The 15,708-nt window shown below is 41.3% G+C and overlaps 1 protein-coding gene across 1 annotated transcript in view; it reads left to right on the plus strand.

The window, feature by feature from the left end:
- Positions 1–15,708, plus strand: part of LOC122801541 — a gene marked incomplete in the record, with an annotated part of 1,254,309 nt that overhangs the window by 265,107 nt on the left and 973,494 nt on the right. The window contains 1 exon segment of the mRNA XM_044070969.1: positions 6,042–6,082. Coding sequence (XP_043926904.1) covers positions 6,042–6,082 — 41 coding nt within the window.

Here is a 15,708-nt window from a genome sequence, read left to right on the forward strand (position 1 = left end):
CTTACCTTCCCCCCTGCTATGGAGTTCTGGAGGAGCGACTTGCTGTGCTGGGATTTCCTGTTAGGATACGTCTTGGGCATGGCTTCTGAATTGAGTTGGGTCTCGCTGTATTGTTTCTGAAAGTTTACAAATTTGATCTGAGGTAAGGTAGAGAAGGAGCATTTTGGGTAGACTTTTAGCTGAATAGTATTTTTTGGCTGATGCGAGCTGTAGAACAGAGATTAGTTCCGAGGACCATAACCATAACCCAGAAGTAAAAAAAAAAAAAAAATAGATCGGCAACACAGATGCAATGTTATATTAAGACGTAGCTTCTTTTTATCCTTCTAAACCTTGGCCCCCCCCCCCCCCCCAAAGGCAACACAAGAGGAGGCTCCCTGAGGAAAACAACCTTGGACAGTCAGTCTAGGAGGCACTGACCTGATCAATGCCCTTTAATCTGTGTGGTCCATGGACCCTATTCCCCTTATGGAACAGCTGTATGCACACTCCCCATACCCAGGAACACTGCAGATTTGCACAGACAAACATCATGGTCATGTAGTGTATAATCAAGCAAGTAAGAATCCATTTCTAGCCCCCCCCCCCCCAAGACTCTGAGTGGGAGTCCCAGTGAATGGATGTTAAAAAAAGATTTTTCTGTACCTCACCCATCAGTAGCGTCACTCCAGTATAGATCTTTTCCCATTCTTATGAGAACATACTAATACAAAGGTTCTGCTCCAGAACCCAATAGACAGGGACGTGGAGAGTGGACCCCTTGTCTTTCAGATGCACAGATCTCTCTATTTATGCCTTTCATTTGCTTCTCAGTGTACTGATGGAAGTGAGGTCAGACAAGCCAAGCATTATAGTCTTGCGCTTCCTTTTGACCAAGGCAACATCAGATCTCCCTACTCTTAATTTTCAGCAAGAGGCGATATTGCTTTCTTCCACAGGTAGTAGATCTTCTCACCCAGCTAAAGGAGGTCTGTCATTCATCCTCACTACACCACCCTCAAACTAACAGTATAGAAGTTGTTTTTTTACACCAAGTAATGCTAACTATTCTGCAGAAGTGCTGTCTATCCTGAGAAGGGCAAGAAAATGGACTACTAGAAAAATCATACTTCTCAAAATGAAAAGTTTTTCTTTTTGGTGCAAGAACAAACAAATTAGTTCACCTCATGTGGTCATGAGTAGTGTTGGAGTATCTTTTGAGATGGTTTCGCCAGGGTGTTTCTTATTCCAGTATTATGGTGCCTGCTTTGACCATCCCTGCCTGTTTTACTTGCCCCCACCATTTATTCTCACCTCCACCTGAAGTAATTCCTAAAAGGTGTCGTAAATATCAGCTCTCCAAGAAAAAAAAACCCTGTCTCTACCTGGAATTTAAACTATTTATTAGAAAAACTTAACCATCTTTTGAGCGAGTAGCTTCTGCTCTCCTAAAGATGTTAACTTGGAAGACAACCCTAGTGAAAGCCTTCACATCAGCCAGGCAGGTCTCTGAGAACTACAAGCCCTAATCTGCAAAGACCCCTTCACTGCATTTCAGAGGGACAGGGAAGTTTTTAACAGCTAACCCCTCTTTTATGCCCAGAGTAGTTTCAGACCTCTCCCTGAATCGAGCTATTCACTGGCTGCTGTTTTTTTCAAACCCACAGGATAAAGCCAAGCAAATCCTTCATTCCTGGATGTAGATTTAAAAGTTGCTTATCACATTGTTGAGCAATTCAGGTGTTTATTAATAGGTTTGTAGGTGTTTACTAGGCTAATGACCACACAGGCTTTTTTAAGCCTAGCCATGCATCCCAAATCTGACAAGTTCTGATACCTTTGGTAAGTGTAACACTGGCCTGGAAGATGAACCATTTTAAGATTTGCTGCATCTGATTCATACCATCAGTTCTCTTTCCCTTCGGACATTTCACTGTGCAAAGGGTATTCACAAAGAGGTTTAGTTCAGTCATTCACATCTTTACACATTTGGATAATTGTCTTTACAGATGTCAAGAGCATTTTGAAAGCGTACAGTATCATCTACTCAGTCTGCAAATCAGTTATAAATCTTCCCTCATCCCTTCTCATAGAATTGCATTCCTGTGATGCCTGTTAGATTCTGCTCTAAGAGCATTTCTTTTTTCCAGAGAAAGTAGAGAAGTTTCAGCAGTTCCTCCTGAGCTTTACCAATCAAAGCCATGTATCTGCAGTGGAATTTCTCAGCATTCTGGGTAGATGGCATCTATGATTTAAATGCATCCCTGTCTAGGCTTTATATGAGAAGTACAGTAGTACTTCAGGTCAGTCTTCACACTTTGTCCTTCAGATTCCAGCGCTGGGATTTGTAAGAATGGTGATACTTTGATGGATTGACCAGCTATCCTTGCAATTCAAGTCCCACACTTTGTTCTGACCCCCCCCCCTTCAGTCAGCCAATCACTATAGATGTATAAACATGTGGCTTGGGGAGCAGTTTCCAAAGGGATAAAAGTGTCAGATGTTTGTAATGAGCAGTGCTGTGAAAGCCTTAAATCTGTCATTCCCAGGACCTCTGCAAGTCTACATGGGCAGCACCACAGTGATGTAATACATAAACATACAAGAGGGTACCAGATCTTACCCTCTGCATGCTGGCTATGATAGTCTGGAAAAAGTAACTCCGCTCAACCTGACTCTGTAGGCTTCATACATTCCATCAGAGCAAAATTTGCTGGGCCATGACAGACCCCCCCCCCCCCCCAAATTAAAGTTTCATTCTGAGGTCTTCAAGAATTACTCCCAACTGTGTGGAACACCAAGTAGATCTGTTTGCCTGCATTAGAGCAAACGGCTAAAGAAATTGTGCTCCAGGATTCCTTGCAAATAGGAGTGGAAGACAGAGGCTTTTTCTTTCTCATGGATGTGAATGTTTTTGTATGCGTTTCCACCCTTTCCACAGGTATCCACAGTTCAGAATATTCAAAACAACTCAAAAGTTGTGTTGGTGACTCCTTTTGGTCAAGGCAATTGTGTTTTTCCCTTTAGTCAGGCCAAGGGCAATTAACACAAGATTCTCTACTTGTTACACAAGGCAGGTTGTTTGATAAACCCCATCCTGGTAACTGTCTGGATGATGTGATTTTGTATCTTTAAAGCACCTTTTTATTATTTATTTTGTTGATGTATAGCACGTATTGAAGGAGGCAAAGAAATGCTACCTGAAAATCATATATGCGCAAGTGGAAAGCATTTTCTAGTTGGTACCATTTCAAGAACCCAGGACCCTCTTCAGGCCTGGCTGAATTTGGATCTTGATTATTTTTTTTTGATAGTCTCTATCCTTAGGCCTTTCATATTCCCATTTCTGCTTGTCTGCTGTTTAATCCACCCCTTTCTAAGCATGCTGTTTTGGAAGGGGTGTTGCATATCAGTTCACCTAGAAAATGGGTAATTCTTGCTTGTGATGTCAGCTTTGTACTTGGAAAAACTTGCTTTGTCTCCATTTGAACCATCTCATCTGGCTGAATTGTGGTTCTGAACATGGTAGACTGTTTTACTGTATCTGCTAGGAGAGGACCTGATCAGTCAACCCTACTTCATTTTTCACAAGGACAGGGTTTCTTTGGGAACTAATTCTTCCTTTGTACCTAAAATGATTTCGGAGTTTACATTAAGCCAGATCATTCACCCTCATGTCTTCTTTCCTGACCCCAAGACAAAGGGAGAAAAGATTCTTCACACTGTGGATGACCACAACAGCACATATAATCAAAAGTTAAAACTTTTAGGAGCGCTGATCAGTTTGTCTCCTATGAGGGTAAGAGGAGAGGACAAGTTTCAAAGCAGACCATAAACAGGTGATTGTATTATTTCTTTGATACACTCCCCAAGATAACTCAGTTAAGTTTCAGGCTTGTTCTACCGGCTTTGGGTTTTCAGGGGCTTTCTGAAAAGAGGTGAAGTGTTCTAGAGGCAGCAGCTGTCTTTTCTGTACATATGTTTATAATGCTGTACAAACTGTATTCCAGCAATTCAGCACTCACTCTCTGCAGTTGTCTTACATTCCTTCAGTGCAGAATGTTGTGGCGTACAAACTGAGGAAGTGCAGGGCACTCCCTCATGAATGACAATCTAATCAGGAGATCTTCCAGGATTTAATCTGGCTTTGCGGAAGACCTCAGATGGATTTGTTCACCTCCATTCCCAACAAACCACTGGCAAAATTCTGCTCCAAGACTCTCTGCAAGCAGATCTAGAAAACAGATGCATTCTCCTTTCCATGGATGTAAATACTGCTGTATGCCTTTCCATCCTGTTCTCTGAGATTCAGAAGGACTCTTAAAGATCCTTGTCGTCTCCTTTCTAGCCTAGGCAACAATGATTCTCCTTTTGGAAATGGCCAAGGAAGAACTACAAGCTTCCTCATAGAGTGGACCTACTGGCACAATGCAGGGGTGGTTTGAGTTTTGCCAGTTTGAAATGACTTAAACTGCTTGGGTGATTAGAATTTTACCTTTTAGGCACCTGCTCACTGAGAATGTACAGCCGGTATTAGAGGCAAAGAAACCTGCTACTAGGAAATCAAATATCAAATGAAAATAACTTTTTGGTTGACAAACTACTTGTAACCCGACTGTGCTTGGACAAACTTTTTTAAGTTCTTTTAAGAAAATAAAACAATGACCAAGTGCTTTCGCCTGCACAAAAGGGCATCATCAGAGTCACTGTTTAGTCATTGTTTTATTGTTTTTAAAAAACTTAAAAGTTTTTCCATCCAAACAGCATTGGGTTATAAGTAGTTTGTGATTCTGTGGAGTATTATTTTCCTGGTTGATGCCACTTTAAGGACCACTACCCTTTTAAGGCTGAGTTGAAAGCTCTTGTGGTGGGTCAACTGTATCTCATTTTTCCACTAAGATAGTTTCTTTGAGAATGACTTTCATTTATTACTGAAAGAACATTAAATTTATTTGATAATGTTACCTTTCTGTAGTATCAAATCATTTACTTCTACAAGATTTACAGCTGGAACAGCTGTATAGATTTAGAATTGTTTATGTAGATGCTTTACTGTATGTACCGGGCTTGTAATTGGTTGTTTCATGAGAAATAGAACTGTTCTGAGTACTGTCTGAAATTCACTTGTTAATGTACTGTGGTGGAGCTTTTCTCTCCGTGCCTCTACTGAAAATGGGCTCTGCCCAGTCGGACTTACCTGGTCAACGAAGACGAAATTATGCCCAAGTGGTAGCCGTGTTTACTTTGAGTTAAGCCGTCAGTCTCTGTCTTCTTTCCAGCATCTAGAAATGAAGGAGAAAAAAATTCTTCATAATCTGTATGTCCCCAGACAACTCGTATACTATCTTGAGACTGAACTAAAACCTTCAGAAATTTTGATCCGTTTCTTACGAAGGTGAAAAAAAGGAAAAAGTGACAAAAGACTATTTAAAAATGTCAATCCCATGCTAGTCCTTTTGTTAACTCCCACCATAACAGGTTAATTTCAGGCAGGGTCAAGGCGCATTCTACTAGGAGCTTGGTTTCTTCAGTGACTTCTTAAAAATGGTTGGACTCCAGAAGTATTCTACAGGTAACAACTTGGTCCCCAGTACATACTTTCACAAAGCACTGCAAACTAGACTCATTTTCCATGTCTGGAATAGGCTTTGCTTGGATAATCCTCCAGGGGCTCCTGAATACTCATCTTTCCTGTGACCAAGCTTTCTTAGCTTTGTTATTCTACCGATATAGCTAAGGCTACTGCAGCAGTGATCTTTTTGAACATCTATGGTTATGCTATGTTTACTTATGCAACTGTACCTTCTCTGAGGTTGAGGGACCTTGGAGCTAAAATTCTTTAATTTGCAGATCAGTTTGCCTACAGCTTTGTGAACAGAGGCGGAGTTTTACATTTAACTGCATTTTGTAGTGAATTGTATTATTTTTTTATATGTGCATGCTTTTCTTAATGTATACAATTGGATGCAAATTATTTGCTGCTATTTTTGATTGGTTGTACGTAAGTAAAGCTAGAATCAGTGGAAATATTCATTTTATGTGAAATTTCTCTTTGCTTGCAGTTAAAAGTAACAAAGAAGTTGATGTCCGTGATGCCCATCAGGTAATTTTTATAGTTTAATAATTATAATAGAACTTTTATTTTTTTTTCAAGCATTGTCCACTTTTAGAAATGCAAGTTGTAACAGTAAGATCAGTTGAAGGTTGATATATCCAAAATAGTACAGACTTGCATTATTTATGCCAGAGTAATATTTGTGCAGGAATAACTAGTGTGAATTTCTGATTATATGGTTATAGGATATCTTTTAAGTTATAACTGGGCAACACTGTATTTTATGGAATGTTATGTATACACTGTTGTGCTCTGTTTATCAGATTTTTGAGATTAATATTTATTAAAAATCATAAAATGATCAGAGATTATAGTCTCGCCTTACCAGCTGGTCTTGCCTCAAAGGGATGAGGCTCTGATTTAGGTCTGGCTTCCAGTCTGGGTGCTGGTTGGGAAATTAGAAGTTAGTGGCTGAGGTCATTTTGCCTATTTAGGGTGGCGGGAGGTGACTAGGCCCATTTCATTGTCTTCATTCAGCCATGGCAGGCTCAATCAACTGATGTTCTTAAGGCTACAAAGTGTTGTGAAAGACTGTAGCTAGCAGAAAACACTGCAAAACATTGTAGTGTGCGTCATTAAGATGCTCATAGAGCAGTATGGTGAGGGTGGCTTGTAAAGAGCACCCTAACCAGGTGTGAATGATGGCCATGTAGCACTTTAATCTTCACCTTCTGTCTGCCTTGTTAAGTCAGACAGGTAATCAAGATGTGTATAAAATGTTTAAAAAAAACAAAACAAAAAAACAAACCAAATTAAAAGCTGCCAGTAATTAAAAACAGTGCAAAAATTGTGTAGTATATACCATTGTTTTTTGTGGTGTCTCTGCATTACTTTGTTTTTCATTTGATTTTGTTTTTGGTATGTGATGTTAGTCATACAATTCCCTGTTGCAATAATAATTCTTGGGACTTCTGCTTCAGAAGGCTTGACAGCTCCTTCTCTTCCCTTCTAGGCTAGGCAGACACCTTCCCACCTGAATTTTAGAACTAAGTGGTATAACATGGAAATTTGCCAACACCATCTTAAATTCTATCTTGCCCTGGATCACTCAAGATTTAATGTATTACTTCATTGTCAATCTTTTGGTGCAGACTAACTTCCAGGCTCCAAATGAGTACCCATTTGTGGAAAAAAATCTCGTCTTACATTTGATTTTTTTTGTAGTTTAAGCATTAAGGATTTCAGATTGAGTAAAATGATAGTAATTGTATTGATTGAAACAAATTCCCCATCAGGATTTTCACAGAAAACTTACCTTTTGTCTAGGGTCTGAGCACAGCATACCTAATTATCTCCATTTTGCCAGGTTTAACCAGAAGACAAGGAAGCGGAGATCAAACTGTTTCCAGGGTAATTTAGCTCGGGGGAAATTAATATTTTGGTCTCTGACCTACATATTGTCTTCCAGTTGCACTTCTGAAAGAATAGTGGTACTTCCAGAAGTGCTCCACAGAGAAAAATATTGGGGCACTAAGTAATGTCTTTTAGCTTTTCCCGGTTAGGGATCGCCACAGTGGAACTCCAGTCTGCTAATGATTGGCAGTAGATTTTTATGGTGCAGAGTTGCCAGCCCGATGCCCAACCTTCAGAGAAGGCACACCCATTCACGCATGCACGCTACCTACCTGCATGTCTTTAACGTCATTCATCCGCAGGGAAGACATGCAGACTCCACACAGAAGGCACTCCAGCAGAGAATCAAATGGGAGAACCTCTTGCTGTGAGGCGACAATGTTAACTGCTGCACCAACACACTCCAATTGGTCATTATTGGGGCACTGATAAGAGTCTGAAATCCCCTACCTCCACCCCACCCCATCTCAGACTGGATGGAAATGGATTTGGTGAGTTGCTTTTCCTGCCCCTGAATCTCGCGTCTGGTTGTGCCTGTGTGATGTGACCCCCCCCCCCCCCCGAGATGAATCCACTCTGTTGGATTGGAAGCCTCCCAGGTGCTTTGCGTTCTGGATCCTGGCTGATTGCTAGCAATGGTGAGGGCAATCTGCCTTCTTTACTGCTCAGAGAAGTCATAATTGTTTAATGTCTTGTCTCTTCATAACTGTAGTCCTTCAAGGTGGTCCCCCTCTTTAAACCTGGGGAAATATAGTTAATTCTCAAAAGGACATTCAGCAATTTTCCACATCCTATGCTGCACAGGCCTTCATCCTTTCCTATTCTAGGCTTTTTCATAGGAATTTTTTAGGTTGACCCAGGACTTTATCAAATTTCTGACAAGGTAGCCAGTCCTTGAACAGTGTAGGTGGTCCCTTCTCTAAGAAGAAAAGTGAACCTTTGCCCTATAAGGATTCTGCTATCTCTTAGAGGTGGTGGAACTGGCCTATGCAGATCAGATTACCCTTCCCATCACTGTACAAATTTGACACTCATTTGAGGAAACCCTTCTGCGACTTTTACATGGGAGACCAAGGAATTTTATTAGGCCAGCTAGGTAATGTACAAGAAAGCTTCTGGCCTGTCTTAACCATTCCTCAATTCATGGAAGCCCTGGAAGAAGTTTTTGCTGCTGATGCATACTTGGAGCTTGGTTCTCAACCTCTTGCTTTTTGGAAACCTGACTAGTCTAAATTATTTATTCCAGTTTGATTACCGGGGAGGTCCACTGGGCTTGGGGGCCCGTTTTCAGTGGAGGCCCGGGGAGAAAAGCTCCACAACAGTTTATTTACATGAATAATTTCAAATACAGTTTGCATTACAAACAGGTTGCATTCAAAAGAAGAAAAAAGACAAACAGTTTTGTTTTTTGCCTTGTTGAAAAGACAGGCATATAGCACTGTTTAGTTACATATACGATCTACATTAGAGAGCGAGGTTAGGAAGGTAAGAAGGTTAGCCAGGAGTGAAGGGGGAGGAGAGCTTGAGAGGTATGGGCTGAAGAGTACAGTTGCATTTCCTGTTTAGAGGTAGGAATGAAGTTGAGATTTAAAGTTACGGTTGTCACAGGTCCTCAGTGTGGAGGGCAGAGCATTCCATTTCTTAGCTAGGAAAAAGAATAAGAGAAGCTGACCAGCTGGGTGCTTGGGTCTTTGAATGGTGATTTAGGTTTTGGTGGGTAGATCTGAGGGAGTATATGGTTGTAGTATATTGGATAGTGCAGGGTAGTTAGTGGGTTGGAACAATTATTTGTGGGCTGTGGTGATTTGGAGAAAGTCAAGTCGATTGGGGAGTTCAAGCCAGTTTAATGAGTGAAGGGAGGTGCAGTGATAGGATTTGGCATTGGTGGGCAATCTGGAGATGATGTTGTAACATACTTCCAGTTTGGAGGCAAGTGTGGAAGATAAATTAGTGAGCAGAGGAGTGCCAGACAGGGAGGGAAGGAGAGAGGTTGTGGTGAGAGTCTGGTGGGAGGAGAGAGGAAGTGGTTGTTTCTGTAAAGTAGGCCAAGTTTTATGTATGTTTTCTTGATGTTTAGCTGGATATGAGTGTTAAATTTTAGTTGATCAGTGGTGACACCAAGACGTTTGGCAGAGGGTACGATCCCGATAGTGGAGTTGTTAAGGCTGGTAATCTGAAGTGAGCTTTTATCAAGAGGGGAGGATTTTGAGGGGGAGAATAGAAGGATCTTTTGTTGGCATTTAGTGAGGTGATTTTTGAGCATCCAGTTTTCAGTGGTTGAGAAGGCAGTTTGTCAGAAATTGGAGCTCTGTTAGGTTTGTGGCGCAGCAGATCAAAGTGGAATAGTCAGTGTATTGCACAATTTTGGTATTGGGTATGGCTTTGTGGAAGTCCTAAAGATACTGATTTAGCAATGGGCCAAGTATGGAACCTTGGGGTACTCCAGTGGGGGTAGGAAGGAAAGTGGAGGTGGTCTGGTCCCATTTCATGGCTTGGGACCTGTCTGAAAGATAGCTGGAGAACTAGGAAAGAGTTTTTTGGGAAAGGTTGAGATTAGAGAGATGGTTTAGAAGGTGGGTATGGGAGATGGTATCAAAAGCTTTGGATAAGTCTAGCATAACAGAGGATACCATATTACCAGAGTCACGGGCTAAATTGACAGAATGTAAGAAGGAGAGAAGGGCGGAGTTGGTACTGTGTCCTGGGCGGAAGCAGTTTTGGGTAGGAGAGGGTAGCTGGTGTTTGGTAAGGAATGGCAAGAGCTGCAGGTGGATACATTTTTCAAGAATTTTAGAGATTGGGGAGTGGATGGCTGTGGGGTGGAAATTGGAAGACGTTACAGTTTTTGCCACCCTTGTGGAGTGGAAGAATAAATGCAGTACGCCAGTTTGGGTACATAGGATTCAAGTAGTTATCTATTGATCAGTTTGCTGATGGGCAGAGCAATAACGTCTGAGGCTATTTTTAGGAAGGAGGAAGAAATGCTGTCAGGGGCATTGGAGCAAGGCTTTAGTTTATAGAGAAGTTTCTTTATTAGGTTGGTGGAGACTGGTTTGAGTTCGAAAGAAGGGGGGGAGAGGAGGGTAAGATTGAGCAGTGAGGGGTGGAGGGTTATTGTTGGTAAAGGTCTTGGTTAGCTCAGCGATAGAGGTGAAGAAGGTATTGAATAGTGAGGCAATTTCAAGGTCAGATTTGCTGGTGTCAGGACAGGGGTTGTTTTTTTTGTACCTGGCCTAAGGAGGGAATTAAGAGTTCCAGAATTATTTGGGTTTTTTGCATGCTTTACTTGTAGCTTGATGTAGTAAGACTTTTTATCTCTAATGACTTGTTTTTTGGCTAGGTTTCTCAGCTGTTTATATTTAAGTAATATTTCTGGCTGTTTGTTGGAGGTAGGCTTTCCAGGTTTTATCCCTTTGTAGCATAATCTTTTTGGTGTCTTTGAGCCATGGGGAGGTCTTTGTTTTAACTTTTTGTTCTTATTGGAGCTAGGGAGTTGAGGACCGTTAGAAATGTTGAATTGAAAAGGTCAACGGCTGCTTCTAATGGTAGTGTTTTTAGAGGGTTCCAGCTAGCTTAAGGGAGCCAGAGAAAGTAATAGGGTTAAAGTTAAATAGGTTAAGAGTATGAATGTATGGGTGAGAGTGTGGGGAAGTGGGTGTAGCTTGAAGGGTGAAGGCAGGGAGGTGGTCTCCTAATGGGTGAGGAATGACACCAGATTTTATGATTTTGTTAGGATGAGATACTAGGATCCAGTCAAGTATGGAGCCGGGGAGGAGGGGGTTGGTTTTGTTAGGTCTAGTAATGGAGTTAGTTGAGTGAAGTTAAATAAGTTGATTGTTATGGTGGGATTAGGATTAATGATTTTTTCCCAGTCAATATTTACATCTCCCATAATGTAGGTTTCTAGCTTAATATTGGAGGAGGTCCAGGAGAGGATGTCTTCCAGGGTATTGGTGGCGTTACCAGTAGGAATATAGAGAAATGATGTGGAAGCTTTTATGGTTTATTTTTAGTAGGCCAATTACACGTTCAGCATTGTCGAAAGAAGGTATGGGATTAGGGTAAGGAGTGATGGGCAAGTGGTTGGAGTAGATTAAAGCTACACCACCACCTCTTCTATTTAGATGGTCAGATCAGAGAGAATGAAATCAGAGGGGAAGGAATTCAGTCACTTATGAGGTTTTAAAAAGTCAGGTTTCCGAGATGGCTACTATGTCAGGTAAGTTATAATTGAGCCAGGCATGAAAGAGGGTTAATTTACTTTTTAAGCTTTGGGCGTTGGTGAGGAATTTGAGGTTTTTCCTCGTGGATTTGTTGGTGCTGGGGTGATTTGTTGGAAAGAAGTTTGGTCCTGGATTGGGGTGAATGTTGCAGGCTAAGCAAAATTAAGTGGGATGGTGAATACGTTGATTAGGTTTGTACTTTGATAGAAGTGGCTGGTAGTGAATTGGTTTAGGTTTGTGGTATTTAGTAGAACTTGGGAAAAGTTTTACTTTTTAGAGAAGGATAGGGTGGGAGGGAATTAGAGGCAGAGATGTGGAAGTAGGTTATAAGGAGGTTGTGGGGAGGAAAAGGACGGTATAAATGGAAATCGGTATAGGAGGTGGCATGGTATAGAGGTAGTAGAAGGATGAGGATGGATGTAAAGGATTTTAGGAGGAAGGGTGAGCATGGTAGTTGGAGTCAGTTGGAAGTGAGAGAGTAAGGTAATGGGATATTCGGTGGGAGGGGGGAGTGGTGAGAGTTGGGTAGGTTGGAGGAAGGGGTGGGGGAAAGGTGTGTGAGAGGATTGGTTGGAGGAGAGGGAGGGATTGTAGGAGAATAAATGTAGGAGCACTGGGGTGGGTGAGAATTGGGGGCATGGTAGGTGAGCGGAGCGAGCCCGCAGGGCGAACAGAGCGGGAAGAGCCAAGAAGGAGGGAAGGACCAGAAAAATTAATCTGTGACTTGAGGCTGGAAAAGGAGAGCTGCTGCTAGGGTGCAGGTATACTGGTTACAAACTTTGGTTTCCCAGTTAACTTTGGACTTTGTTTGGTTAGGGTACACTCTTTAAAGAATGTGCATGAGTGCGTGGTGGTGATTCCACTGATTCCTTAGTGTAGTGCAGAGACCCTTTTAGGCAGACTAAATTAGTGGAGCAGGGAGAAAGGTTTATTGCTGGTCTTATCAGGAGTATGCTGCCACCTAGTGGAGAAAGGAGGGAGGTACACTGAGTAAAAAAGAGGTTCCACTCTAAAGTTAGGTTTAGAAAGTTAAACAGAGGCAGAGAGGGAGTAGATTATGAACCAAGGTTGGGGGGGGGGGTGGGGGCAGTGCAATGGTCTGCAGTAGGCTGCTTTAAAGCACACCGAGATAGATTGCTGCTCCAGTTTAGATGGTCACTAGAATAACATATTTAAGACTGTTACATAGTCTCCTTAGCAGTGGCGAGACAAGGTCCCAGTATATTTAATGTAGATCAGGTTGTCCACGGACGTCTTCTCTTTGAAAGGAGGGATATTCTGTTCAGTAATAAAGGGAGAACACCCGAGGGAGCAGCTGAAAAGGAGAGAAAGAAAAACAAATGTTAAAAATGGGGGTAGGGGGAAAATAGTAAGAAGGAAAATGCAGGAAGAGGAGTTCAGAGTAGAGGAGGGTAGTCCTACGGTGTAGTGTAGGAGGAGGAGGAGGGAAAGGGAGAAAGGGAAAGTGTAGGCTTAGGGAGAGAGAATTATGAAGCAGAGAGGCAGAGAAAAATGAAGGCAGAGCAGTTGTGCAGTAGGAACGTCCACAATTACAGCAAACTTCTCACATCAAATCACATGCAAACAATTGTTGGGTGACAGGATTACAGGTGCTATGCAAATACACACTTAAAATAATCAATGACCGTTCTAGTCGCCCAAATGGCAATAATTGAAGCAATATTCCTAGGTAGAAGATTATACAAAACGATAACTACAGGTAAATTCAGTTGGTACATTCAGTTATGCACTTAATGTCAATCAGTTGTGGTAAGCCTAAGGGAAGTTTAGAGAATATGTAAATACATTTCAGTGATATCAATGCCTACAGTAGTAAAATATCGCTAAAACAGCAGATAATATTCTGGCTTATTGGTACGGCTTTTATTGGGTGGTAAAAGACACTGTTAAGCAGTTAAAGGTTAAAAATCAATGGTCGCTAAGATTCTAGTGCTAAATGCCGTATCAGCAGATAGATTAGGACACCTCTAACTATAAAGTGAACAATTTTGGTCCCTAGGCAATGGAGCAGCACTTAAACAAGAGAAATGTTGTTGATAACAAAACATTAAAGGTCACTAAGACACTAGCGTTATATGCAGCTTCTAGTGCTGCCTAACAGACACATTAATGCATAAGATACGGACACAATGCAGATACTAAACAAAAAAAGATCTGGAAACACAAGAATACAAGCTGCTCTACCTGAGCAATGAGTAAAGCAGACCCATCTCCAAGGTGAGATCGGAGTAGTTATAAGACATTAAACAGCAATGTTAAAGGCAGCAATTTAATAAGAGTTTCAGTCATACACATTAAACAGTAATACACTTGATTCTGGTGTACATTTTTCTGTGCTAACACCTACCGGGAAGCGAAAGCAGCAGTCTAGTCGCAGGACCGATGCACAGTGGATAGAGGATGCGTGTGGCCCAGATATAAAAATGGCGCCGCAGATATCAGCCCAGTCAAGTAATGTTCAGGGTGGGAATGAGCCTTTGGGGGAGGGGATAAGTAGGTGGAGATTTAGGATGGGAGAAGTAGGAAGGGGGAGGGATGTAGAGCCAGGAAGGACCAGAAAAATCAATCAGTGACCTGAGGCTGGAAAAGGAGAGCAACTGCTAGGTTGCAGGTATTCTGGTTACAGACTTTGGTTTTCCAAGACATAATTCCACTGATTCCTTAGTGTAGAGCAGAGTAAATTAGTGGAGCAGGGAAAAAGGTTTATTGGTGTTCTTATTAGGAGTATGCTGCCACCTAGTGGAGAAAGGAGGGAGGTACACAGAGTAAAAAGAGGTTCCACTGTGAAGTTAGGTTTAGAAAGTTAGAGGCAGAGAGGGGAGTAGATTGTAAACAGAGGTTGGGAGGGGCAATGCAGTGGCATGCGGTAGGCTAGATAGTAGAATAACATATTTAAGTCTGTTACATACACAGAGTCTCCTTAGCAGTGGGGAGACATTTATTTAATGTAAATCAAGCAGGTTGCCTGCAGACAAGTCTTCTCTTTGAAAGGAGGGATATTCTGTTAAGTAATAAAGAAGGGGGGAACACCCGAGGGAGCAGCGGGAAGTGAGAGCAGCACCCTAGTCACAGGACTGATGCACAGTTGATAGAGTAACTCCAGAGGGTCCTGTAGTGTCCATGGGTTTCATTAAGAGAACTACTGCTTTTCCAACTATGTATGCCCTCTCCAATGATTGAGACAGCAAAGTTATCAACAGAACGGGGAAGAAAACCTGTACATCTCTTATCCTGGCTTTCATGGCCCTTAACTTTTTCAGTCCTGAACAGCAGGAAACTAATTAGTCCCTTTACTTCTAAACATCTTTTGTGCTAGGAAACCATTTGCATCCTAAGAGGTTTTCAGTGAAATCTTATGAGTACACATTGCAGTAGCTCATAAATGGTGTGGATTATAAAAAAAAATTATGAAAGTTGTTTGTAAGACAATGGGATATTCATTGGTGTTTAAATCAGAAGTTTGATTGCATTTGAATTTATATTGCAGATGTATTAAAGAAAAAAAATGTTTTATTTGCTAAAAATTAGTAGTAGTATTGTCAAACTAATGGTTATAGCTCTGTACACGTGCAGGTTGGATCCAGTACATCAGTGAATACATTGTCTGTTCACCAGCTTTCCATTGATGTGACAGAAATGGGTAGCAAACTGCTGTTTAGTTATATTGTTCAACTAGTGCAAATTATGCATGTTATATTTTCTGAATATTTAAAGATAATTGTATTAATGTTAAAAAAAAAATACTCGTTAGATGGGAAATTTGAATGGCAGAATTGTATGCCATAATGCTGTGTATAAGAAGGCAGCATTTGCTTACAGGCAATGCAGTTTTTTACAGTAGTAAGTCCTAATATGAAAATGTAGCTAATATAATTGAACAATATGGGTGATATTCATAGTTCTACAGTTAACATAAATGCACAGAAAACTTGTGAAAAAAATGGCACTGCACCTGTATGCAAAGTGGCTAAGTGTGATCTAAGAGCACTGATTCAAGGTAAGGCAAAAAAAAGTTCT

This window comes from Protopterus annectens, chromosome 5.part0, assembly GCF_019279795.1.
Source record: "Protopterus annectens isolate FY-2018-M chromosome 5.part0, PAN1.0, whole genome shotgun sequence".
Classification (NCBI taxonomy): domain Eukaryota; kingdom Metazoa; phylum Chordata; order Ceratodontiformes; family Protopteridae; genus Protopterus; species Protopterus annectens.